At 40.5% G+C, this 26,735-nt stretch overlaps 1 protein-coding gene across 5 annotated transcripts; it reads left to right on the forward strand.

Moving 5' to 3' along the window:
- Positions 1-749: 749 nt before the first annotated feature.
- Positions 750-24,656, forward strand: naga.S (N-acetylgalactosaminidase, alpha- S homeolog). Of its 5 annotated transcripts, none has more exons than XM_018237428.2 (8): positions 750-760; positions 14,256-14,418; positions 16,951-17,125; positions 18,658-18,835; positions 20,386-20,480; positions 20,596-20,757; positions 21,894-22,091; positions 24,030-24,656. In XM_018237428.2, exons 2-8 carry the CDS (start codon positions 14,264-14,266, stop codon positions 24,297-24,299), a joined length of 1,233 nt encoding a protein of 410 aa, XP_018092917.1. In that variant the 5' UTR covers positions 750-760; positions 14,256-14,263; the 3' UTR covers positions 24,300-24,656.
- Positions 24,657-26,735: the final 2,079 nt, after the last annotated feature.

Consider the following 26,735-nt stretch of genomic DNA (forward strand, 5'->3'; position numbering starts at 1 on the left):
CACTGCCATCCTGGAGTCGAGATTCCTGCTTACCTTCTCATAAATCAAATTTGTTCGATATGATTGGTTACGCATACATGCTGGAAAGTCATGCTGTCACAAACTCATAGTATTATGATTTGCAATGAAGCCAAGGATTTTATCTCTTAGTACCCTTCAAAAAGTTTTCCTACCACTGATGTCTGACTAAACATTTGAGAACAGAATCCCTTTTTGAATCACGGATGCATACTCACACACTGCCAGCAGAGGGACTGATTCTCGGCCTGTAGAATTAGCAGTGTGTGGCATTAGCCTTAGCCTAAGAACATCACACGAATTATATTTGTTTAATTTTCAGTAAAGAATTGCAGTACAGCTGTAAAAGATCTAAGCATCTGGCTTTAATGGGAAGCAATCTACCCTCTCTTTATGCTTTCCTCTTAGATGAATGCATCTGATGAGCACAGTACAGTATAATACATTTTTCATGCAAATGTCAGTGACTACAAGAGTTCAATGACCCAACAATCAAACTAGCTTGTAAACAAGCCCTGTAATGTAATCAGATGATACATGTATGTATTACTTGCAGATATAGGGGAGATTGTGGATGCACACCTAAGGCCAATTTCAAAAAGTTTAAAGCCCTGTCTAAATGATTCAAGTAAATATGCAAGTGCATGTAATTTTGAAACAGGGTTTTTTTGTTACAAAGTTATGATCATAATATTGATAAGCCACCATACCACGTCAAGGTCAAGTCTGCTACTACAGAGAGGTAATGTACCTTGTTTACTATGACTAAAGATAAATAAGTTAGGGACCACCATGTGGGGTTTTACCTTGACGTGGTATGGTGGCTTATCAATATTATGATCATAACTTTGTAACAAAAAAACCCTGTTTCAAAATTAAATGCACTGGCATATTTACTTGAATTACTTAGACAGGGCTTTATACTTTTTGAAATTATACTTTTTGAAATTGGCCTTAGGTGTGCATCCACAAACCCCCCCATATTGATGTATTTGCCTGAAGCTTTGGCTAAGCTCATGTGGTTATTGCACCCTCATACCCCCCCTTTATACTTTTGGTGGTCCCCCTCACTTGTTGTGCCTTGGTTTGTGCAATCGCTCTCTCTTAAAAGCCATAAGTGCTGGCGGCATGGGAGGGTCTAGCCGTGAAAAAACCAACGTCCCATTAGACACTACTCTATGTACACATACACTTATTATGTCTCTCATTTATCTCTTCTTTACATTCTTTTATTCTATGCTTTCTTACACATATACTTCCAAATACACATACACTTTCCCTTACCACTACCATACATACTTTCACTTTTCACTTACACATGTATACACACTATTGTGCAACTGCACATATCACTCTACCTTGATTTTAATTACAACACCTGATTTCTACTTTTCTTAAATGGGCGTTGGTTAAGGCAGTCTCTCCCTCTTAAAAGCCGCTCAGCAAGTTGGCGGGGGAGGATCTAGCACAGAGTTGAAACCAAGGCACAGGAGATGTTTATACAAAGAATTGCTACTACAGAGAGGTAATGTACCTTGTTTACTATGACTAAAGATAAATAAGTTAGGGACCACCATGTGGGGTTTTACCTTGACGTGGTATGGTGGCTTATCAATATTATGATCATAACTTTGTAACAAAAAAACCCTGTTTCAAAATTAAATGCACTGGCATATTTACTTGAATTACTTAGACAGGGCTTTATACTTTTTGAAATTATACTTTTTGAAATTGGCCTTAGGTGTGCATCCACAAACCCCCCCATATTACTTGCAGATATAACACTATGCACTGAAATTCTATTCCACTTTCAATTTAAGATTATATGATCTAAGGGTAAGGGCACACAGGGCGGTTCGGGGAGATTTAGTCGCCTGGCGACTAATCGCCTTGATTTTGTGGCGACCAATCTCCCCGAACGTCTTCCCTCACTCTGCACTGGCTAAAATGAAAAAACGCCGGCACTAATCACACGCGGCGATTCATTTTCCGAAGTCGCCTGAAGTTTCCTCGTGAGGAAAACTATAGTTTGGAAAAATATATTTTACATTTTTAATGGTTACTGACAGTTCCCTAAGCCTAGCCCCCTGCTCTCCTGCTGATCTTTATGACTACTTTGCTGAGCTGGCTGACTACTGTTACTTTTTATCAACAGTAATCTGTCCTCAGCCTGCATCCTCAACCCCACAATTCCATGCACATGTGATTTCAATAAGGAACAGAACATCATAGTGCAATGCATTGTGGGTTATGTAGTTCCTACCTGCTGTCTTTAAGATGTGGAGACGTTGTTACAATTTGTAAAATCAGTGTTTAAATCCCTCTTTCCCTGCCAGGATTTCAAATAATGCAGAAAGAGAAGAACTGTTAACCAGCTGGATTGCAACATAGAAAAGTTCTCCCAGTACAGGTATGGGATCTGTTATCCTGAAACCAGTTACCCAGAAAGTTCAGAATTACGGAATGGCTGTCTCCCATTGACTCCATTTTATCCAAATAATCCAGATTATTTAAAATTGATTTCGTTTTATTACTTTATCTCTGTAATAATAAAACAGTAGTTTGAACTTAATCCAAACTAAGATATAATTAATCCTTATTGGAAGCAAAACCAGCCTATTGGGTTTATTTAATGTTTACATGATTTTCTGGTGAGCCTCGTATTCCGCCTCCTCCTCGCTTTAGTGGGGACCCACAGGCCTGCAGAGGTTTCACTACACAGTGCCAGATCCAGTTCGAGTTTAAACCCTCGCACTTCCCCAATGAACGTTCCAAGGTGGGGTATGTGATGTCTCGTTTGGTGGGCAAACTGCTTGAATGGGCAACATCTCTTTGGGAGAAGAATTCTCCACTGACTTTTGATGCCAAGGCTTTTCTTCAAGCATTTCGTACTGTGTTTGATGCCCCGGGTCGGGTCACAAATGCCCCTTCTCGTCTTCTGCAACTCCGACAGGGGAACCGCAGTGTCAGTGACTATGCTATTGACTTTAGAACTTTGATGGCTGAGACTTCCTGGAATGACGATGCCTATAAGGCCGTATTCTATCAAGGTCTGTCTATTCGCATTAAAGATGATCTTGTCTCCAGGGAGTTCCCTGATCTGCTGGAAGATCTGATTGCACTATCCATTAAGGTGGACACTCGTCTCAGAGAGCATCAAGTAGAGAGGGAGCGTTGTAAACTATTTCAACCCTTGTTGGCACCTCGCTTCCAGAGACCTCTCTTGCAAACTCCGGCTGCTCAAGCTTCTCCTTCTCCTCCGGAGGAACCGATGCAAGTTGGAAGGGCTCGTCTCTCCGAACAAGAAAGACTCCGTAGACGAATGGCTGGCTTATGTCTGTATTGTGGCGGACAGTCTCATTTTGCGAACTCTTGTCCGGTGAAGCCCACGAGTTCTGTTCCCCGAGGTATATCTAGGGTAACTCATGTAGGGGGCACTACTCCGAAGTCTCAAGAGAACACTCACAGGTTTCTCCTTCCTTTACAGATTCGCCTAGCCACTAAGACCATTGTCGGCTCAGCTTTCATTGACTCTGGAGCTGCTGGGAACTTCATGGACGCTCTTTTCGCCAAACACATGGAAGTTCCCTTATTCCCATTGTCCACTCCGCTTCGTGTCACTGCCATTGACGACAGACCCCTGGAGGCTGAATTTATCTCTAAGACGACTGCGGAATTGCCTGTGCAGGTTGGGACGCTGCATAAAGAAAGACTATCGTTCCTAATTATTTCCTGCCCATCCGTTCCTGTTGTTTTGGGTCTCCCTTGGCTGCGCCTGCATAATCTCACCATTGATTGGTCCGCAGGACAGATTTCCCGTTGGAGCCCATTTTGTCAGCAGCATTGTCTTCCTGCTAAACCCCTCCAGAGGGTGAATATCTCTATGTCTGATCTGAAGACTCTACCTTCCTTCTACAGGGAATTCTCTGATGTATTCTGTAAGAAATCCGCAGAATTCCTTCCTCCACATCGTCCTTACGATTGTCCTGTCGATCTCCTGCCAGGAACCATGCCTCCTAGAGGTCGCACTTATCCTCTCTCCCCAGCAGAGACCGCTGCCATGAAGGAATATATCCAAGAAAATCTCCAGCGGGGGTTTATTCGCCCTTCTACTTCTCCTGCCGGGGCAGGTTTCTTCTTCGTGGAAAAGAAGGATGGAGGCCTACGTCCTTGCATTGACTACTGGGGCCTTAATAAGATCACTGTTAAAAACCGGTACCCCTTGCCTTTGATTGCTGAACTCTTTGACCAATTGAAAGGGGCTAAGGTTTTCACTAAATTAGATCTTCGTGGGTACAACCTCATCCGCATCCATGAAGGAGACGAATGGAAGACGGCATTCAACACTCGGGATGGGCACTATGAATATCTCGTGATGCCCTTTGGCCTCTGTAATGCCCCCGCTGTCTTTCAGGAGCTCGTGAATGACATTTTCCGGGATCTCTTGGGAAAGTCTGTGGTCGTGTACCTGGATGACATCCTAATCTTCTCGAAAGACCTTGAATCTCATCGCTCCCAGGTGAAAGAAGTGCTCTCTCGTTTGAGGAAGAACTCTCTCTTCCCCAAGTTGGAGAAGTGTGTCTTTGAGGTGTCTAAGATTCCTTTCTTGGGTTATATCATCTCCCCAGAAGGTTTCGAGATGGATCCCGTTAAGGTGTCAGCAATCCAAGAGTGGCCCCTCCCCTTGAGCACCAAGGCTATTCAAAGGTTCATCGGATTTGCCAACTACTACCGGCAATTCATCAGGGGGTTTTCTTCCCGTATTGCACCTATCCTTACTCTCATCCGAAAAGGGGGTAATCCCAGGTCCTGGCCTCCAGTTGCTATAGAAGCTTTTCAGTCCCTAAAAGACGCATTTTCTTCTGCCCCAGTCCTCCGTCATCCGGATCCCAAGTTACCCTTTTGCATTGAGGTGGATGCATCTGAAGTGGGTGCTGGGGCTATTCTATCCCAGAGACATTCCGCCGATGGGAAATTGCACCCCTGTGCCTTTTTCTCCAGAAAGTTTTCCCCTGCTGAACAGAATTACGATGTAGGGAATCGAGAACTTCTGGCAGTTAAACTTGCTCTTGAAGAGTGGCGCCACCTCCTAGAGGGTTCTCCAATCCCGGTCACGATTTACACTGATCATAAGAACTTGGAGTTCATACATTCTCTCAAGAGACTGAATCCTCGTCAGGCCAGGTGGGCCCTGTTCTTCTCCCGCTTCAACTTTGTCTTGACTTTTCGCCCTGGCTCCAAGAATCGGAAAGCCGATGCTCTGTCTCGAAGTTTCACTCCGGTGGATCGTACTCCTGAAAGACAAGAGCCTATTATTCCTCCTGTCAAGATCATCGCTTCCTTGTACCCTCAATTCGCTGATCAAATTCTGGCCGGTCAATCTTCTGCTCCTCCTGATACCCCCATTGGGTTGGCGTTTGTTCCCTCCGAGTTACGTCTGCCCATTCTTCAACAGACCCATTGTTCCAAGCAAGCAGGACATCCTGGTCCTGAAAAGACTCTTGAACTCCTTCGACGTTTAGTCTGGTGGCCGACTATCCGAAAAGATGTCAAAGACTTTGTTGCTGCTTGTACCGTTTGTGCTACATCCAAACCTAGCCATTCTCGCCCCAGTGGGTTATTACAACCATTGCCTATCCCGTCTCGGCCATGGACTCATTAAGCAATGGACTTTATTGTTGAACTTCCCCCCTCTGGTGGTAACACTGTGATTTGGGTAGTGATTGACCGCTTTAGTAAAATGTCTCATTTCATTCCCCTGCGGAAGCTTCCCTCTGCTGTGGAGTTGTCTCAGCTCTTCATCCAGTATATTTTCCGTCTGCATGGTTTTCCTGTGGAAGTGGTCTCTGACAGAGGTTCTCAGTTTACTGCTAAGTTTTGGCGTTCCCTGTGCAAAGATCTGGGTATTACTCTCCAGTTCTCCTCCGCTTATCATCCCCAGACTAATGGAGCAGCTGAACAAGTAAACCAAGCTTTGGAACAGTTCTTGAGGAATCACGTCTCCCTTTGTCAAGATGACTGGTCTGATCTCCTCCCATGGGCGGAATTTGCTCATAATAATGCATGCCACACTTCCACTGGAAGGTCTCCATTCATGTCGGTGTATGGCCAGCATCCTCAAGCCTTCCCCCAAGACCTTGTGTTGTCTGACGTCCCGGCTGCTGATGACCATGCAGCCCACATGTCTGCTATTTGGGCTGCAACCAAGTCGAACTTAGAGAAGAGCGCTCTGGTTCACAAGACTTTTGCAGATCGTAGACGTAGACCCTCTCCTCCCTACAAGGTTGGTGATAAAGTCTGGTTGTCTTCCAGGAACATTCGGTTGAAGGTGCCATCTCCTAAGTTGGGTCCGAAGTTTGTGGGTCCATTCTCCATCTCGGAGGTGATCAATCCTGTGGCTTTCAGACTTCAGCTTCCCCCTGAGATGCGAATTCCCAACGTGTTTCATGTCTCTTTGCTGAAACCCGCTACCTCCAACCGCTTTTCTGTGAATCAGTCTCCCCCTCCTACTATTTCTGTGGATGGTCAACAAGAATATGAGGTGGAGAAGATCATTGACTCCAGAATCTCCAGGGGCTCTCTTCAGTACCTCATCAAGTGGAAGGGCTTTGGCCCTGAAGAATGCTCCTGGGAAGGACACTCTGATGTGCATGCTCCTCGTCTTGTGAGGGATTTCCACTCTAAATTTCCCCAGAAGCCAAGTCCTGGTGGTCCAGTGGCCCCCCGTGAGGGGGGGGTACTGTCACGATCGCCGCCCGGAGCAGGTCCTGGAGCTCCGGGATGCGTCACTCCCAAAATGGCGGCGCCCATGGCCGCCACGTGGGTGCCGGCGTCGGCGCAAGGACGTCAATGACGTCACAATGGCGCCAAATTCAAAATAAAAACGCCTTCTAGACGCCAGAATGGCGCCCAAGTATAGGAATACTTTCCCTAAAGTGTATCCTGGGTTTCCTGTGAGTCTATTTGCTAAATCTTGTTTCTGATTGATATCCTGACCCTTTGCCTGGACTTTGGACTTTGCTGATTTCTGCCTGCCTGTGAACTCTTGCCTGGATCCCGACTACTCTGCTGATTAACCCTTTGGACACCGCAACCTTGCTCCCTCAAGAGGGCTTCCTCCTCGATCCTGACTACCTCCCTGGAGGGACCTCCCGGCTCCCTGACACTCAGGAGCCATTAGCATATACAGCTGTTAAAGAATTTTCAAGGTAAAAATAAAAACTGGGTAAATAGATAGGCTGTGCAAAATAAAAAATGTTTCTAATATAGTTAGTTAGCCAAAAATGTAATGTATAAAGGCTGGAGTGACTGGATGTCTAACATAATAGCCAGAACACTACTTCCTGCTTTTCAGCTCTCTAACTCTGAGTTAGTCAGCAACTTGAAGGGGGGCCACATGGGACATAACTGTTCAGTGAGTTTGCAATTGATCCTCAGCATTCAGCTCAGATTTAAAAGCAACAGTTATGGCCCATGTGCCCCCCTCTAGTCTCTGATTGGTTACTGCTCTAGTCTCTGATTGGGTACTCCCTGGTAACCAATCAGTGAAAACCAAAGCAGAAAGTAGTGTTCTGATATGTTAGACATCCAGTCACTCCAGTCTTTATACATTACATTTTTGCCTAACTAACTATATTAGAAACATTTTTTATTTTGCACAGCCTATCTATTTACACAGTTATTATTTTTACACTAAACAATTCCTTTAAAGAAATATAAAAATATTGATTTTGGTTATAAAATTCACTATAATTTAGCTGCTTCAATGCAGACACATTCACAACCAATTGTGCGGATCCTTTTCCTTCATCTACTTCTATCTACTGCCTTGGGCCCATGGCATATAAATTTGTGAATATCCATTTAAAAAAAAAAAAAAAAAAAAAAAAAATCTTTTAAAACATCCTGCCTAAATGAAACTTTGTTTGTCACTAGCAAAGAAATAATTGTGTATTTGTAATGAAGGGCATGTTAAGATAAACAAGATAAAACAATAGCCACACAATTTTTCCTTCAATAGAATCCTCAGTCGCTGGCAACTAGTTAACGATTTGCAAATGCATGAAATATATAAATACAAGGCATTGCAAATTTTGGACTAAAGTTCTCTTCTAAGTGTTTATAAAAATCTCCTGCTAAGTACTCCTGCCACATTTCTGAAGTGGTTTCCTTATCCCCTGCTGTTAACACCCGCTGAATTATTCCCGGAGGAACCGTAATATCCGCACCCTCAAAGAGAAAAATGACTAACTACCACCCGCCGTTCCACTCCAATAACCTTTTCTATAGGAAGCTTATTACCTTAGATTGGCAGGCATCTTAAATTATTAAATAATCTACATACTGTGAGTTAATGAACACTTAGCATCTGTCAAAGGGATGAGAAATCAATATATTTTTTAATTAGGACACAGACATTTATTAAAAAGTTGCCAACAGCATAACATCCACAAGTAGACAAAAATAGATTTTAGGGAGCACCAACCATCAATTGTAGGAAAAATGTTGTGCAGAGTCAGATAATGTATAATCAATCAAAAAATACCAAAGAAAAAGAACTGACCCATGTAGCTGCACCATCCCATTTACAGCATCCAAATTTCTAATGTGTAATGAGAAAAAATATTAATAAAACGTAACTTTTATTAAGAAAAAATGTTAAAATATTAATATCCAGTGTCCAGGGGAGGTGAGTATTGATCATCAGCGGGCAGCTTCACATTACACCTCATACCGATGATGTTTTCTCCGCCCCCTGCCACGTTCTGCAATTCAATTGGCTCATTCAAATGGCGTCAGACGGCTCTGATTGGTCTGGATATCTATAAATAAATGTGTCTCACCGGCTCCCACATGCCTTTGACAAAGCCCGCAATTGAGTGGGCGAAACGCGCGTCAGGCGCACTTTTTAGTTATCGGCTAGGCAGGACTACTGACAAGGACCTCTAAAGGGCTCAATCCAATAGACTGGGTTGGAATCAGATGTGGGCGAAGGGGTTTGTGGCGTCGTGTGATTCGATCAGCAGCTTCCATAGCATTAATTTACCACGCTTTGGGCACACTTCTCAGCTGTGTCATTATAATTTATATGGTGCAACTCCACAACGGGCATTGGTTGATGGTGCCGAGGACACCACTTGATGGGAGGGATCTCTGAGTGGGTGAAGGGGTTGGCACGGGGTATTTAATCCTCTAAATTGACCAAGCATGCCCGGATTGCTATCCTAAGAGGAAGGTCTCAAAGGGAAAATTGGTGGAGGGGGTTGACACGCGAAGTGGGGCCCTCCATGTGGTTGGTGTCTTGTATTGGGACACTTTGTATTGGCTATACGCTGCATGCGGGGGGTAGTATGTATCTACCACGCAATTAATTCATATTGACCAAAAGCATCACCTCATTTTGCCCTGGTCAATCAGTACTCCGTGCTTAGCCCATTTTTTAAGTGTGGACACTGGATATTAATATTTTAAAAATTTTTCTTAATAAAAGTTAAGTTTTATTAATATTTTTCTCATTACACATTAGAAATTTGGATGCTGTAAATGGGATGGTGCAGCTACATGGGTCAGTTCTTTTTCTTTGGTATTTTTTGATTAACATCCACAAGTAGACAGGTGTAAAAAATCTCCAAAGCCCAAAGTAGCACTTTCTAACACAGGGGTCCCCAACCGCCGGGCCAGTGCTGAAATGGGCAGCCGAACAATTAACGTGGTGCGCTGAATTGAACGCTGACCCCCTCTTTATCATCTTTATTTTTTTTGGCCAGATGAAACATTCTTATAGTAAACTAACAGCTCTAAGTCTTAGCATAGCTCCCCACGCTGGTCCATGATCCATGGAATATCCTTGATTATTTAGAATCACTATATAGATTCTCCATTAGAGGGCACTAGTAATGTAACATCTACAGGAAATGTTGATCGAGCAAAGGGAATTTGTCAAGTAACCGGTCTTGTGATCTGTGTGTGTGTGTCTTTACTTCCTGGTTATTATGTAGCTTCGGTACAACCAGGAGTTTGTGGCTGCTGGAGGGCAGTTTATGGGAACAGAGACTGCTCTGGGTTTCTCCTGCCCATTTTGTGTTACTGAAGGCAGGTTCATTCACAGGTAATTGTACTTTCTATCTGTGCTGTACACTGGCTTTGCTTTCATTGCTCTCTGTCTCCTGTATATGTTAGATAAAAGACTGTTGTGCAGCAGCACCTGCCTCATTTACAGAGCTACTTACCTTTCCTTAACTTTGCTAAAGTAATGCCTGCAAATATATGCTATATAATCTAGATTCTAGATTCTATATTACATAATTCCTGTAGAAAATCACGTAAACATTAAATAAACTCAATAGGCTGGTTTTGCTTCCACTAAGGATTAATTATATCTTAGTTGGGATCAAGTACAAGCTACTGTTTTATTATTACAGAGAAAAAGGAAATCATTAAAAAAAAATCTGTATTATTTGGATAAAATGGAGTCTATGGGAGATGGCCTTCCCGTAATTCTGAACTTTCTGGATAACGGGTTTCTGGATAATGGATCCCATACCTGTGGGTGTCATTAGCTGTGCTTTCTAGGACTTGCAGCAAGTGTCCAGGACCTCATTGCATGCAGTAGGTTACCACCTTTTCTGGAAAAAATATCCACCTTTTGATATGTGTTTGTTACTCTCTTGTTTTGTTTCCCCCACTAATAGAGCCTGCATTCCGGTAGAGGAAACAATCGTTTTTTTTGTTTTCTAAGCCTGCATCACCAAGAGTTCCTGGTTTGGACAGCCATGTTGGGGTACATCCTTGCACATGAATGAGTGCCCCAGCTAAGATTGTAGAAAGCATCCACCTCTCCTATGTCACATGCATGCACATAATAAGCGATCCAGGAGCTTGCTCATGATACACATACGTGTCACCAAATATAGGCATCCGCACAGGTTATCCGGAAACCCATTATCCAGAAAGCTCCAAATTACGTAAAGGCAGTCTCCCATAAACTCCATTATAATGAAATAATTCACATTTTTAAAAATGATTTCCTTTTTCTCTGTAATAATAAAACAGTACCTTGTACTTGATCCAACCTAAGATATAATGAATCCTTATTGGATGCACAAACAGCCTATTTGGTTTAATTAATGTTACATGATCGTAGTAGATTTAAAGTATGAAAATCCAAATTACAGAAAGATCCATTATCTGGAAAACCCCAGGTCCTGAGCATTCTGGATAACAGGTCCCATACCTGTATTCTAAAATGTGTCTTTTTTTTCTGCATCCTTCCCCTGCGTATACATCATATCAGATGAAATCTTACTGAAACACAGATTTTATCATTGGTTGTACAAATGCATGCGAGATGCAAACAATATAAAAGAAGTTCAATAGGAAATCTGGGTATACTGTATAACTGTGACCATACATACAGGCTGCCTGTCAAATTTGTTATGTAATTGTGCCATCATCACTATAGATATGTAGTAGTATAACATCCTGGCTGTCAGGGAGTATCACTGGGAAGATTACTGGAACATTATTACCTGCTCCCTGGGCAGGATAAACAAATACAAGCCTAAACACATCCTGTATAGCACAGAGTTACTAATCCTCTTCCCCTTTGACATAAGACAGTGGTAAATCCAGTTCTCTGTCTCCGCACGCGTCCACCCCTTTTATTTTTTAAATCCACCTACATTCACTGTGTCAGGCTGTATGCACAGATGGAGTGGATTTCAGTTTCACCTAACCACTTTTGTTTATTTCCTTGTAAATATTTCCTTGTAACATATTTGTTCAGAGTACAGTGGAGGCCTCAATACTTTCTCATGTACTGAGCCAAAGATTAATATTTTCTGCATTTTTTTATGATTTCTCTGGCTCATGGTATGGTGTTATCTCTTTCAGCTATGTACTGACTTAAAATACAATATAATAATTGAAGTTCATAGAAATAATGCAAAATGTAGGCGTGTTCACTTACAACTTGAACGTGGTGCTTTTATAATTCTTCATTCAATATTATTTTTATTAACCCATATTTATATATGCATTTCCAACATATTCTGTAGCTCTGTATTCATGTGTTCTGTATTTATAAATGATTTCTGGCCCCTCATTTATTCAAACCATTGTATTTTAATCATCTTATCTTTTATCTGCTATGTAAATGTGGGCTTTACAATTCTTAATTTTATTTACTTGATTAAGCTAAGGTCACAGCTGTCATAACTGGTGCAGTAGGGGACTCAATCAGTGGTTCACTGGCAGAGAAAGCCTTGGAGTTTCTGAAGCAAACACAGATTTCTTTTTCACCATTGTTGAGAATCACCACATTATATTTTAATTCATGTAAAAATTGCTTCAGGTTTTGTGTTACTGGCCCATTTTTTCTAATTGTTGACTAATCTTTATTTTTTTGCAGATAATCTGAACAAGTACCTGATCATTTTTAACTAGGGATGCACCAAATCCACTATTTTAGATTCAGCTGAACCCCCGAATCCTTCGCAAAATATTCGGCCAAATACCGAATCCTAGTTGCATATGCTAATTAGGGGTGGGAAGGGGAATTTTTTTTACTTCCTTGTTTTGTGACACGAGATTTCCCTCCGCCCCTAATTTGCATATGCAAATTAGGATTCGGTTCGGTCAGGCACAAGGATTTGGCTGAATCCGAATCTTGCTTTAAAGGCTGAATCCTGGCCGAATCCCAAACCAAATCCTGGATTCGGTGCATCACTATTTTCAGCTGGTATAGTATATATATCCCGACACTGGATTTTAGCTTTTAAATGTATGTGTTAAAACTAACCCTTTGTATTCATCACTATTTTATGAGGGTGAAACAGACAAATACAGTAGAACTGCTGCAGGGCAACTGATTATGAATAAATATTTGTACTGCATGAATACATACAGCTGGGCCAGTCTTCAATATTTATCAGAGCTATTTAGCAGCATAGTGGTGTCTTTGTGTTTATATAGTATATCAAAGGGAAGTTAGCAGGCAGACGTTTCCTGTTTGGTCAATTCAGATTAATAAAGATAATATAAGTTAAATCAATTAATACATTATTAAGGGGCACATTTACTTAGCTCGAGTGAAGGAATAGAATGAAAAATACTTTGAATTTCGAAGTGTTTTTTTGTCTACTTCGACCTTCGACTACGACTACGAATCAAATGATTCGAACTAAAAATTGTTTGACTATTCAACCATTCGATAGTCGAAGTACTGTCTCTTTAAAAAAAACTTCGACCCCCTACTTCGCCACCTAAAACCTACCGAGGTGCAGTGTTAGCCTATGGGAAAGGTCCCCATAGGCTTTACTAGGTTTTTTTGATCGAAGGAAAATCGTTGATCGATGGATTAAAATCCTTTGAATCGTTCGATTCGAAGGATTTAATCGTTCGATCGGTTATTCCTTTGATCATTCGATCGAGCGAATAGAGGCAAATACTTTGACTTCGATATTCGAAGTCGAAGGATTTAACTTCGATAGTCGAATATCGAAGGTTAATTAACCCTCGATATTCGACCAATAGTAAATGTGTCCCTAAATGATGTAGTCATTTGGGTGAAGAGTGATGAGCTTCTCCAAATGCTCCCTAGCTCCTTGCAGCACTCTTGATTAATTGAATTATAAAAAAAAGAAACCCACTTACAAGTGATTTGATGTCAAGTCATTTAATTCAAAATTTGATTCTCTCTCCTTTGATATTATTTAACAGGGGGTACTTTTCTATAGCAGCAAAGGATAGAAGTCATGATAAAATAAACAAAACTGGACTCCATTTAATAAAGACTGCTACCAACTTTATCATACACGTGAATAGTTTTCATTCAAGCCAAAATGCGAAACGTCACTACTAGAGGTGTATTGCCTGGAGTAAGAGAAGGGCCTCAAGAGACAAAAGGCTGGAGAACACGTGTCTACAATTTGTTACATAGGACTACTGCCTGTTGAAAGCAGTACAGCAGCCCTAAGCCTCCACACAAAGAAAAACATGGCCTTTAGTTTGGTTTAATATAGTAAAATGTATCAGAAAGGGAAGTTCCTCTTGCACAGTTCTATGTTGCGCTGGTAATTAGTGGTTTGGACATGTCAGCTTATCAAACTTTGCTAATACAGAAGTTACATGAATATTGGCTTGGTAGAGTACTTGAGTAAATAACTGCAGTATTTATGACATAAATGGAGCTGGCAACAGGATAATGATAACACTCCTTCCCCCCCTTCTACTTTTAGGTTACAAAATGCATCTCACATCCCTTTGTCTCCTGCTGACCTTGATGGGCCTGTGCTGGTGTTTGGACAATGGCTTAGTAAGAACCCCACCAATGGGCTGGATGACATGGCAGAGGTACAGATGTAACATAGACTGCAAAAGTGATCCAGACAATTGCATCAGGTAAGTGCTTCTACAGACGTATATGACCAGTACATACCGAGTACTTGAAAATGTACAGTATCACTGCAGAAAAACCTTCCTTGTCAATGAGAGAGACTTGTCTTTGTCCTTGAGGGCATAACTCACTGTTTAAATGTGCCCTCCTATGAGTATTCATGTATGAAACAAGGTGGTCTTTTAACATCTTGTAAGCAGAAGTAATCAAATGAACTTTACATCCTATTTTTTTGGTGCTTTAATTCTATAACTCGATGTATAAAAAATATTAGTGGCTACAAGGGCCAGTGACCCCTACCAGAAAGCATATTAATTATGATGCTATAATAATACATTATTATTGTTAATTATATTTACATTTTTGTGTTCGTTAACCGTTTATAAAGGTTTTTAAATCATGGAAACCTGCAGAACAAGACGTTAAGTAACTTTTAAGAAGAACAAAGACCAGTGGCTTTAGAATACTGCTGTCTGCATTAAAAAAAGTTCCATTTCCTCTTTGATTAAACTGCATTTGGATCTTTAATCTATATTTTTAAAAATTGCATATCCCTGCATCTGAGATTGCGCAATAGACCATGGGGCAGATTAACTAAAGGGCAAAGTGAGTAACGGTCATTCGCACTCTTTTCACCAGGCGAATTTTTACTCGAATGGACATTACTCCGCAAATTCACTAAGATGCGGATTTTACTGAGCGTTACCTCTTTTGGCAGACTTGCCTTCGCCAGCTCAGACCAGGTCAAGTGCATTGGAGTGCATAGATCTTCCTCATTCTTCTGTTACTTACATCATATTTATAGTGGACCGAATCGACCATCGAATAGGGTAGTCCGACATTCGAAGTCAAAGGATTTTTAAGATCGTACAATCGTACTTCGAATCGTACGATTTTACAAAAAAATACTGGCTATAGTTTCTCGGAGGTCCCCATAGGCTAACATATCAATTCGACAGGTTTAAGGTGCCAAAGTGTCGAAGTTTAAGTTTTTTTAAAGAGACAGTACTTTGATTTTCGAATGGTCGAATTTGTGAAGTATTTTCAATTCGAATCGAAGTCGAATTTGGCCTATTCGATGGTCGAAGTACCCAAAAATTACTTCGAAATTCGAAGTTTTTTCATTCGAAAATTCACTTCGACCTTTGATAAATCTGCCCCTTACTATACAGTGGGCTCATGTGTAGGGCATTATTACAACTCTATTGTCTTTATTAAGGTTCCCTGGACTTGTGTAATGTAATGTATTTGCTGCAACATATACGTCCATTCAACTTTATGATTTCCCGATGAATGCAAATTAGCCTGAGCGAAGACCTCTAACAAAGTTGCGCTAGGCAAAATTGACGGCTAGCGCATCTTCGCTTTGATTGCCGAAGTAACACTAGTGAAAATTCACCAGCATTCGGCGCCCTGGACGCAACTTTGCATTTTAATAAATTATCGTTGTCTGAGCAAACTTTCGCCTGGCGAGGTATTGTGATGGCTGCGAAGCCGTTGCTGGCGAATTTTCGCTGCTTAGTAAATTGACCCCATTGATGTTTCTATTTTATCCAGCTTAAATAGCCATGGTAACATGGGCACCAATGATCTATTTCATTTTTGAAAAATGTGAGTGTCTCTGTAACCAGCATGGGATAATAAAGACATCTAATAAAGTTACCAAGTAGGAATATGTGGAAGTGAATCTATAACAAAGTAAATAGGTATCATCAGAATATGAGCCTTTTTCTAATACTATACTAAACCACTTTTGTGAATCTGAATAGACAATGAAATATTTTTGACAATCCATAATTTGGAATTAATATGCTTTAACCCCAAATGACAAAGAAAATTGAAATCACCCTGGAACAGGATTCCTCTTCTGGGAAAAACACAGCAGCATGAGGCACTGTACTATCCCACTATACTTTGCACCTATGCATGCACAGTATAATAAAATCAGACGTCACACGTCCCAGGGTTCTGGACCAGGGCAAGGGTTCCTTGAAAAATACAATGCTGTGTAAATGTGATACTGGGGGAAAATGAAAAAAAAACATGGTGTGGCACTCAGTATGCATTTTAATTGGCTAATAAATTAGCAGCCAGCAATGAATTTGACTTTTTTGATCTTTAAAGATTCAAAACATGAAAGTGATAAATGAAAGCATGTAAATGAGTTACACAGTCATACAATAATTGTTGATGAATAAAATGAGTTTACAGAAATTTCCAATTTCATAATCACACAACTGTAAAAATGAGGAGGTAGATATGCCATGTTTCCCAGGCTCAAACTGTGTATATTGCCAGGCAGTAAAAATAAAATCAGGAGGGCCCTCGCACACTGCAACTGTTACTGTGTGTGAGTCATGGTTAATTCAGGGTATACAGCTGCATTTACATACACAGCTATACACTTACTAAATAGAATGTAGTCCCAGAAGCATAGTCTAGGAAACTAGCAACTTCCATGTCACTTTACCCAGGGGTGTTTTCTTTTTATTAGGGAATTTTAAATATGTAACATCTACTGTAATTATTTTTTTTAGTGAGAATTTAATAAAAATCATGGCTGATGAGATGGCGGACAGTGGCTGGCGAGATCTTGGTTATGTTTATGTCTGCATTGATGACTGCTGGTCTCAGAAACAAAGGGATTCTAATGGAAGGCTTCAGCCTGATCCTGAAAGGTTTCCAAGTGGCATGAAAGCCCTAGCTGACTATGTAAGTATGGTATACACTAGTCCTTAGGGTTGCCACCTGGCCGGTAAAAATGATGCTTAATGCCAAAGTTATTAAAGGAAAACTATACCCCCAAAATGAATACTTAAGCAACAGATAGTTTATATCAAATTGAATCACATATTAAAGAATCTTACCAAACTGGAATATATATTTACATAAATATTGCCTTTTTACATCTCTTGCCTTGAGCCACCATTTCGTGATGGTCTGTGTGCTGCCTCAGAGATCACCTGACCAGAAATATTACAACACTGTAACAGGAAGAAGTGAGGAAGCAAAAGGCAGAACTCTGTCTGTTAATTGGCTCATGTGACCTTACATGTGGTTTGTATGTGTGCACAGTGAATCTTACGATCTCAGGGGGCGGCCCTTATTTTTTTAAATGGCAATTTTCTATTTATGATTACCCAATGGCACATACTACTAAAAAAGTATATTATTATGATAATGGTTCATTTACATGAAGCAGGGTTTTACACATGAGCTGTTTTACTCAGTATCTTTTAATAGATACCTACATTGTTTGGGGGGTATAGTTTTTCTTTAATAAGAAAAAATGGCAAGAATATTGGGAGGCCGGTATTTTTTTTCCAGAAAAGGTGGCAACCCTGCCTGCCCTGGTGTATCCCTTGGTCTGTCTGGAAGTGATTGATTGGTAAAACAAATTGGTCACCAAGAATGAAAATGTTGGGCAGTTGGAATATGCTTACAAGCTTAAAGGACCAGTAACATCAAAAAATCAAGTGTTTTAAAGTAATAAAAAAATAATAAAGTGTTGCCCTGAACTGCTGTGTTTGCTTCAGAAACACTATTATTGTTTATATAAATAAGCTGCTGTGTAGCAATGGGGCAGCCATTCAAAGGAGAAAAGGCTCAAGTTACACAGCAGATAATCTTTGTAGAACATAATGTTATCTGTTATCCACTATTTACCCTGTGCCATATAGCCTTTTTTCAATGTCCACCATTGCTACACAGCAGCTTGTTTATATGAACTATAGTAGTGTTTCTGAAGCAAACACAACCGTTTTACCAGTGCAGGGCAACACTACATGATATTTTCATTACTTTAAAACACTTTAATTTTTTTTGGTGTTACTGTTCCTTTAAATAAAAGTCTGGCCTTTTCTTTAGCCACTGAATTTATGCCATGCAAGAAGGATTTCCAATATAAAAAGTGGGAATGGAATGCTGAACAGCTTCAGAAACATACAACACGGCTGATGCGGCAGCTGCATCTAGTTAGACTTTTGTTTTACCTTAATTGTCCTTTAAACTTCTGTGTAGTTAAACTGTTATAATGTTCTCTATAGTCTTCAGTATATTGTCATTTAGCGAACAACAGATGCTACAATACTTGAGAGCTTCTTACTTGAGGCAAACTATAATCATCTCAAACTTTAAAGCAAGATATAGATGCCTGTCTATTATAGGTTATATTCTGCATTTCAGCGTAATTACAGTATCTTAAATTAGAACACACCATTACATTTTATTTTTCATTATTTTAGGTTCATGCTAAAGGGTTGAAACTGGGAATATACAGTGACATGGGTAACTACACGTGTGGTGGGTACCCTGGAACAACACTGGACACCATCAAGACTGATGCTGAAACTTTTGCATCCTGGGAAGTTGACATGTTGAAATTTGATGGATGCTATTCAAATTCTACTGAAAAGGCTTTAGGTCTGCTTTTGAGTGTTTTTGATTTCACAAACATACATTTCTGGTTAAAAGTGAACTAAACAGCTAATAGAGTATACAGCAGCCAAATGGAATTCCCCTCTTGCTTCCTGTATTTTGCTGTGCTTCCTGGCTGAACACCAGAAAAGGAAAGAGGTCTGGGCAAATAAAGGTGTTAGAGTGCCTATATATGTTGGCAGCAGGTTGTTATGCACATGCATCAGCATTGTCTATATTATACAGGTATCGGACTTGTTATCCAGAATGATCAGGGCCTGGGGTTTTTCTGTAATTTGGATCCCCATACCTTAAGTCTACTATAAAATTATTTCAATTATAAATAGAGAGGCATCGAATCTAGGATTTGGTTCGGGATTCAGACAGGATTGTGCAGTTTTCAGCAGGATTCAGATTAGGCCGAATCATTCTGCCTGTCCAAACCAAATCCAAAGCCTAATTTTCATATGCAAATTAGGGGCAGGGAGGGAAATCACGTGATTTTTTGTCACAAAATAAGGAAATAAAAAATCTTTTCCCCTTCCCACCCCTAATTTACATATGCAAATTAGGATTCAGTTCGGTATTCAGCCCAAATCTTTCACAAAGGATTCAGGCGTTCCGACGAATCTAAATAGTGGATTAGGTGCATCCAGGGCCGGAACTAGGGGTAGGCAGAAGAGGTACCTGCCTAGGGCGCAACGAAAGGGGGGCGCTGAGCAGGTACCTGAATTTTGCCTACCCCTAGTCAATGTTTGCTGCTCCTCCCACTCCTCCGGCACTCCTCCCCGCCTCCCTCCCTTCAAGCGCTTTACCCCATCTCCCCTCAGTCACTTTCCCCGCCTTCCTCCCCTCAGTCGCTTCCCCCGCCTCTCACCTCTCCCCTCCGTTGCTTCCCTCTGCCTCCTTGCCTCCATCCCCTCCAGCGCTCTAACACCCTCCCCTCCGGCGTTCTGCGCATGTGTGTGCACAATGTGTTCAGGAGCGTGCATGTCCGCGGGAATGTGGAGGGGAGCGCGGTGGCTGCCCGGGTCGCCTAGAGCGCCCGGTCGTCTTGGCCCGCCACTGGGCGCATCCCTAATTATAAATAAACCCAAAAGGATTGGTTTGTCTCCAATAAGAATTAATTATATCTTAGTTTGGATCAAGTACAAGGTACTGCGTTATCATTACAGAGAAAAAGAAAATTATTTTTAAAAGTTTGAATTATATGGTTAAATGTGACTCTATGGGAAATGGCTTTCCCATAATTCTGAGCTTTCTGGAAAATTGATTTCCGGATAACAGATCCTATACCTGTAATAGCCTTATATGGTGAAAATGTCAATGACTGGGATGTTCCAGATGTTTCCGTCTCTCAAATTTTCCTGGCCTGATACTTCTGATAAAGACAGAGCAAGAACACATTACTGGTACCATTATGAAGCAAAATAGTAAGCAGAATGATACTTTCAAACAACTCTTTTTGTATTTCTAATGTGGGGAGTTTTATGTCAAATAATTCTGGTCAGAACTTTTGGGAGTTGGTCAATTCACTGAGTTGCTTTGTTATTTAGGATATCCTAAAATGAGTGAAGCTTTAAATGCTACTGGGAGGCCAATCCTGTATTCCTGTAGCTGGCCAGCCTATGAGGGTGGACTTCCTCCAAAGGTGAGCTTGATGGGATTTTATCTTTAATTAATTGTTTTTCTCCCCGAAGAGGACCATGACAATCTTATTAATTCCCCCTGGTACTGGATGTCTTTGCATGTTTACTTTCTAACAGGTAAACTACACTCAGCTGGGCAGCATCTGTAACATGTGGCGAAACTACGATGACATTGACGATTCCTGGGACAGTGTGCTGGATATTATCGAGTGGTATGCTAAAAATCAGGATGTGTTACAACCCGCTGCAGGACCTGGAAGATGGAATGACCCAGACATGGTGAGTGCATTCCACACTGGTTCCAAGACATGACAGTCACACTTCCATTAAAGTGCCACTATGCAAACACCTAATAGCACAAAAAGGAGAAAAAAAAATATGAAAACTGAGTCAGAACAGCATTGTAACTGCTACACTTTCCTGGGGAAAATTAAATTGTTGCAGTTACAGTTCAACTTAAGTTAACTTTTAGTATTTTATAGAATAGTCAGTTCTAAGCTACTTTTCAGTAGGTCTTCGTTATTTATTCTTTATAGGTTTTCAATTATTAGCTTTTTTCTTCTGACTCTTTCCAGCTTTCAAATAGGAGTCACTGACTCCATCGAAATAACAAATGCTCTGTAAGGCATAAACAAAACTAATGTGATTCCTTTTTTACATTATTATTGTTATTGTGCATTTTTATATAGTGGTAACACATTTCACAGTGGTGCACAGAGATTGTTGGTCATTCATGTCAGTCCCCTCCCCACTGAAGTTTACTAAGTCTAAGTTCCCTGTCACATTCGCACAACACAAGGGTATAATTAGGATCTATTTAACTTGGCTGTATTTTTTTGGATTATATAAGTAAACCCGAGTACCATGCTGAAACTAGAACATATCACCGTGCAGAGGTTTCTGACATGGTCAGAAACAACCTTATTTTGTGTTTTTTGGTGTTACTTTGTGTTTCACTTATCCGATTATTTGTAGCATCATAATTTAATTTACAGCAACGGGCTTAGAATAATTATATTTATAGATACTGTCAAAAATCATGTTTTTCAATACTCAGTGTTACTGAGTGTGGTCCTATCTTTTACTCGAAAACATGAAGTTTAATATATATATATATATATATATATATATATATATATATATATATATATATATATATATATATATATATATATATATAATATATATATACAGTATGTTATTCATCATGGTAATAAACAAGGCATGTAGAGGAGGATAAGTCACACACTTGTTTCTAGTGTTATAAAAAACTGAAATCTTAATAGATTGATGTGTTTCCCAATTTGGTTGTTTCCATTGGTTATAAAAGCATTTAAGCGACTTCACTTAGGCATATACATTTTGAGTGTTGCATGGCATTTATAGTATCGTTTATTTAATGTTTTCTTTTACAGCTGATAACGGGAGACTTTGGCCTAAGCTATGAGCAATCCAAATCCCAACTGGCTATTTGGGCAATTCTGGCAGCACCTCTTATCATGTCTAATGACCTCAGAGCAATATCTCAAGATGCCAAAGATCTATTGCAAAATCGCTTGTTGATTTACATTAACCAAGACTCTTTGGGAAAGCAGGGAAGTCTCATCTCACGAGTACGTACTAGCACATTTTGTGTATGCCTTTTGTGTGATTCATGATTAGCATATTTCAACAGAATCATGTTCTTTTAGCTTCAGAAAATGACATTGGTTGGTGCATAGTGATGGGCGAATTTGGGGCGTTTTGCTTCGCCGAAAAAATTGTGAAACGGCGCCAGCGTCTCCTTTTTGACGCCGGCGACCGTTTTTGACTCCGGCGTCCGTTTTTTGGTGAAATATTTTTTTGGGCAAATTTTCGCAGCGGTTTCGCAAATTTATTTGCCGGCGGCAAATCGTGGGAATTCGCGCCTGGCGAATAAATTCACCCATCACTATTAGTGCATTATACTACACAATTAGATCTGTCACTCATCTGTGCTGTATGGAGATGGGTGTACTTTAAAGGGGATTTTCATCCTTGAACAGCCAGGGCCATTACAAACATGTTTCTAAATGATCTTTAGTTAAAACGTTTTTAACGTTTTTTAAAGAAATCTACCACTTCAGCTGGCCTCTGCCATTCCTGCACATTCTCCCTATGTGGGAGTGGGGTCGCCAACTCCCTGCTTGTAAGAGCTCACTTTGCCCACAGGATTATAAACAAGTTAATTCAGCAGTGCAGCATTACTGCACATGCCCCTGTAGTATCAAGTAGTATCCGTCAGTAGTATGAAAGGCATGCAAATAAACCCTAATGAAAGGGGTTGGCTCAGTAGCACATTTGGTTTTTTTCAGTACTCAATGGGACAATTAGATCAACTAGAGAAAATGTTTGTAATGGCGTTGGCTGATAAAATTCAGACATTATCCAAAGTTGAAAACTTCTTTTAGACTGAAAAATTGATTTTGCCTAATGAAAGGTAAATAAATAAATACTGAAGGTTAATAAATATTGAAAAGCAGCTTTTCAATATTCATTCATTACAAAGTAATTGTCTTGAAAATGATTCCAATGTTATTGTAAAGTGACATGTAAATATGTTCCCTATTGAAATCAGTATCTGTCTGTGTCTTGTTATTCACTGCTCTGCTGTGATATGTGAGATATTATGGGACATGGAGTCGTAGCTGCAGGTGAACGGACTTTTCCATTGGTTCATTTTCCAATTTACTAACAGGCGCCAATTCGCTAGCGTCGGTAGTGGCCATTCGCACTGTGTCGGCAGGTGACTATTCGCTCTGTCGAACGGACGTTACTCCACAAATTCACTACAATTTCGCCAGAGTTGACCTCAGACCAGGCGTATTTCTATAAAGCAGCTAGATCTTCCTCAATCTTCTGTCACTTACATCATATCCTGTCAGCCGAAAATGCATCAAAGTTCAAAAAACGTTGGCGACTTTTCCTGCAAAAGTCCTAACAAACTTTTTTTGGGGAACCGTTTTTTTCCAGACATTTCATAACATATGGAGGACCTCTTGCATTTGTCATAACATATGGAACATTCATTTTACAGTGGGCTCATTATATTAAACTCTCTTGTATTTACAGTGTTAAGGTTCCCTGGACATTTGTAATAAAAAAAAGTGGTAACTTCAAGGATTTGCACCATTTATAATAAAGATCACTAGTGAATTTTCACTAGTGAACGCTAGCACATCTTCGCTATGAAATGCTCGCACTGCCAAAGTAACGCTAGCAAAAAGTTGCCAGCGTTCGTCACCCAGGGCGCAACTTCGCACATTAATGAATTAGTGCAGTTGTTGCGAATTAGCGCCTGGCAAAGTGATGCGATGTGTGCAATTCGGTCGCTGGCGACTATTCGCTCTTTAGTGAATCTACCCCCTAGTGAGAAAATACAATTTACAGACTGTTGAATAAATTGACGCGTGAGAGTAGCTCAGTGCATCTGTTTCAAAATGTGTCCCACTGCTATGAAAATGTAAACACTACTCTCTAGTAGGTTACATCTCAGCTCATATGTATTCAATATTTATTTTATTTTAATGCAGATTGGCAATCTGGAGGTGTGGAAGCGAGAGCTGATTAATGGACAGTATGCATTGGCCGTGCTAAATAAAGGAACGGATGGATTACCCAGACCTTACTCTACCAACCTTGGCCTGCTCAACGTCACTCAATGTACTGATGGCTATAAACTGTACAATGTATTTGAAAAAGAATACTTAGGGATGTTTACATCTAGTACACCAATCATTATAAGGGTAAACCCCACTGGTGTTATTTTTCTGTTCTTACGTCCGGTATCATACATTCCATAATATCACTGCAGTTCAAACCTTGTTAGTAGAAGGATGGTGCAACTATCACAGGATGGATTTAAATTGGATTCACTGGTATAAAATGCCATACTGGGCAATATTTTTGTGTGTACAGACCTACAAATGCACAAGATATTTATATGCTGCTTTTAAACAATCAGAACATTGTGAAGGGGTATACTCTACTATTGCTAGATCACTTATGGGTGATTTCTCGCTGATTTACACTGCTCTCAGAAAAACTCAACAGAATCAATAATTTTTGGATCTGGCCAAAAGTAAAATTTTTCACACAAAAAAATGGCTGAATACTGAACCGTAGTTTGCACATTATTTTTATTTTGTACAAAAAAATTAAATAACAACCACAAAGACACAATTCTGCTCTCAGCTGTCAAGTTCTTTGAATTCACATGACCTAAGAAGCATACATTTATTTAATCTGAATACAACAGCTTTGGCTGAATCTAAACCTTGCAAAAAGCACTTGGATTAAAATGAATCCTGGTTTTGGTGCATGTCTAATCCATATATTTTGCACAGCTGTCTCATAGTTTTTTATGTAATAGTCAAAAACATTGTAATATATTAAAGATTATTAGACATACATATACAGGTCATGTCACAAAACAGATCTATATTTGCTTTGGCAGACACATCTGTTGGATCTGTTAGATCGAGGACCGCATTGGTTCGTTGATGTGATCCTCAGTCCAACTTCCTGTGCGGCGTTGTGATCCTCAAGGTGGGCATAATGGGGAGAGATCTGCTCGTTTGGCAAGATCACCAAATGATCTCTGCATGTATATGCGGAAGGGCAGATTGCTTAAAGGACCAGTAACATAAAAAAAAAAATGTAAAAAAATTCGTTAGTACACATCAAAAAATAAACACCAACACAAATTAAACTTTAAAATCACAAAGCCTTTAAGAAATAACTTACAAAAACTGCACTTCCTGTCCTGTACAGAAAAGGCGACCATCGATCCTGCTGAGCTCGATTTCTCCTCCTGGCTACTCATGGATGCGATGCAGTGACTGCCCGGGCCGCCTTCCTCCTCCTATACGATGGATGATGTCGCTGATGAAGAGAAGCGGCAGCCAGCGCAGGGGGGGGGAGAGAAACCCATTCACGAAATTAGCAATGAGCAGCTGTAGGTACAATGGCAGGATCATCTGACGCCTCCTGAGCGCATATCGAAGGAACCTGCATGAACTTTACAGCCGGTGTCTAGTGGCAGCGCTGCTCCAAGCACAACTCCCACAGTCAGGCTCCGTATTGGCTCCGGCGATAGTCCTCACCGTGACCGAAAACCCCTATCACTGCCAAAGACTCCCTTTGCAAATACTCCATTAGACTGCAGACCAAGAATGTTTGCGAGTCTGCGCTGTATCCTGCACCATTTAGCGCTACTGACCTGTACCCCCGTTTCTCATCAGTAGCACTAACGATGTCAGAGTGTAAATGCTGTGTGTGGCATTAGTCACAGGATACAGCGCAGAATTCTTCTTCCAGGACTTGACCCACTAGAACGATCGCTGGAGCCATACGGAGCCTGACTGTGGGAGTTGTGTTTGGAGCAGCGCTGCCACTAGACACCGGCTGTAAAGTTCATGCAGGTTCCTTCGATATGCGCTCAGGAGGGGAGCTCAGGAGGCATCCTGCCATTGTACCTACAGCTGCTCATTGCTAATTTCGTGAATGGGTTTCTCTCCCCCCCCCTGCGCTGGCTGCCGTTTCTCTTCATCAGCGACATCATCCATCGTATAGGAGGAGGAAGGGGGCCCGGGCAGTCACTGCATCGCGTCCATGAGTAGCCAGGAGGATAAATCAAGCTCAGCAGGATCTATGGTCGCCTTTTCGCCGTTTCTGTATAGGACAGGAAGTGTAGTTTCTGTAAATTATTTCTTAATAAAGGCTTTGTGATTTTAAAGTATAATTTGTGTTGGTGTTTATTTTTTGTACTAACGAATTTTTTTACATTTTTTTTTGATGTTACTGGTCCTTTAAAACCCGAACTACTGCACTTTTGCAAATATATGTCAATGATAGGGATGACTGGGAAAGATAAATATAATGGTACACTAAGGGGCAGATTAATCAAGGGTCGAATTTCGAAGATAAAAATACTTAGAAATTCGGCCATCGAATTAAAATACTTTGACTTCGAATATCGAATTCAAAGTTTTTTCAGAGAATTCGAAGGATTTCATCGATTGATCGAACAATTTTTCTTCGACTTCTAGAAGGTAACTGCCCCATAGGCTAACATAGCACTTCGGCTGGTTTAATTTGGCGAAGTATTGAATTCGTAGTTTTTTTTAAAGAGACAGTACTTGGTCGAATATTCGAACTATTTTACTTCGAATCGGATTCAAAGTCGTAGTATCCTATTAGATGGTAGAAGTATCCAAAAAATTACTTCGAATTACGAA

Source organism: Xenopus laevis, chromosome 9_10S (assembly GCF_017654675.1).
Source record: "Xenopus laevis strain J_2021 chromosome 9_10S, Xenopus_laevis_v10.1, whole genome shotgun sequence".
In the NCBI taxonomy this organism is placed as follows: Eukaryota; Metazoa; Chordata; class Amphibia; order Anura; family Pipidae; genus Xenopus; species Xenopus laevis.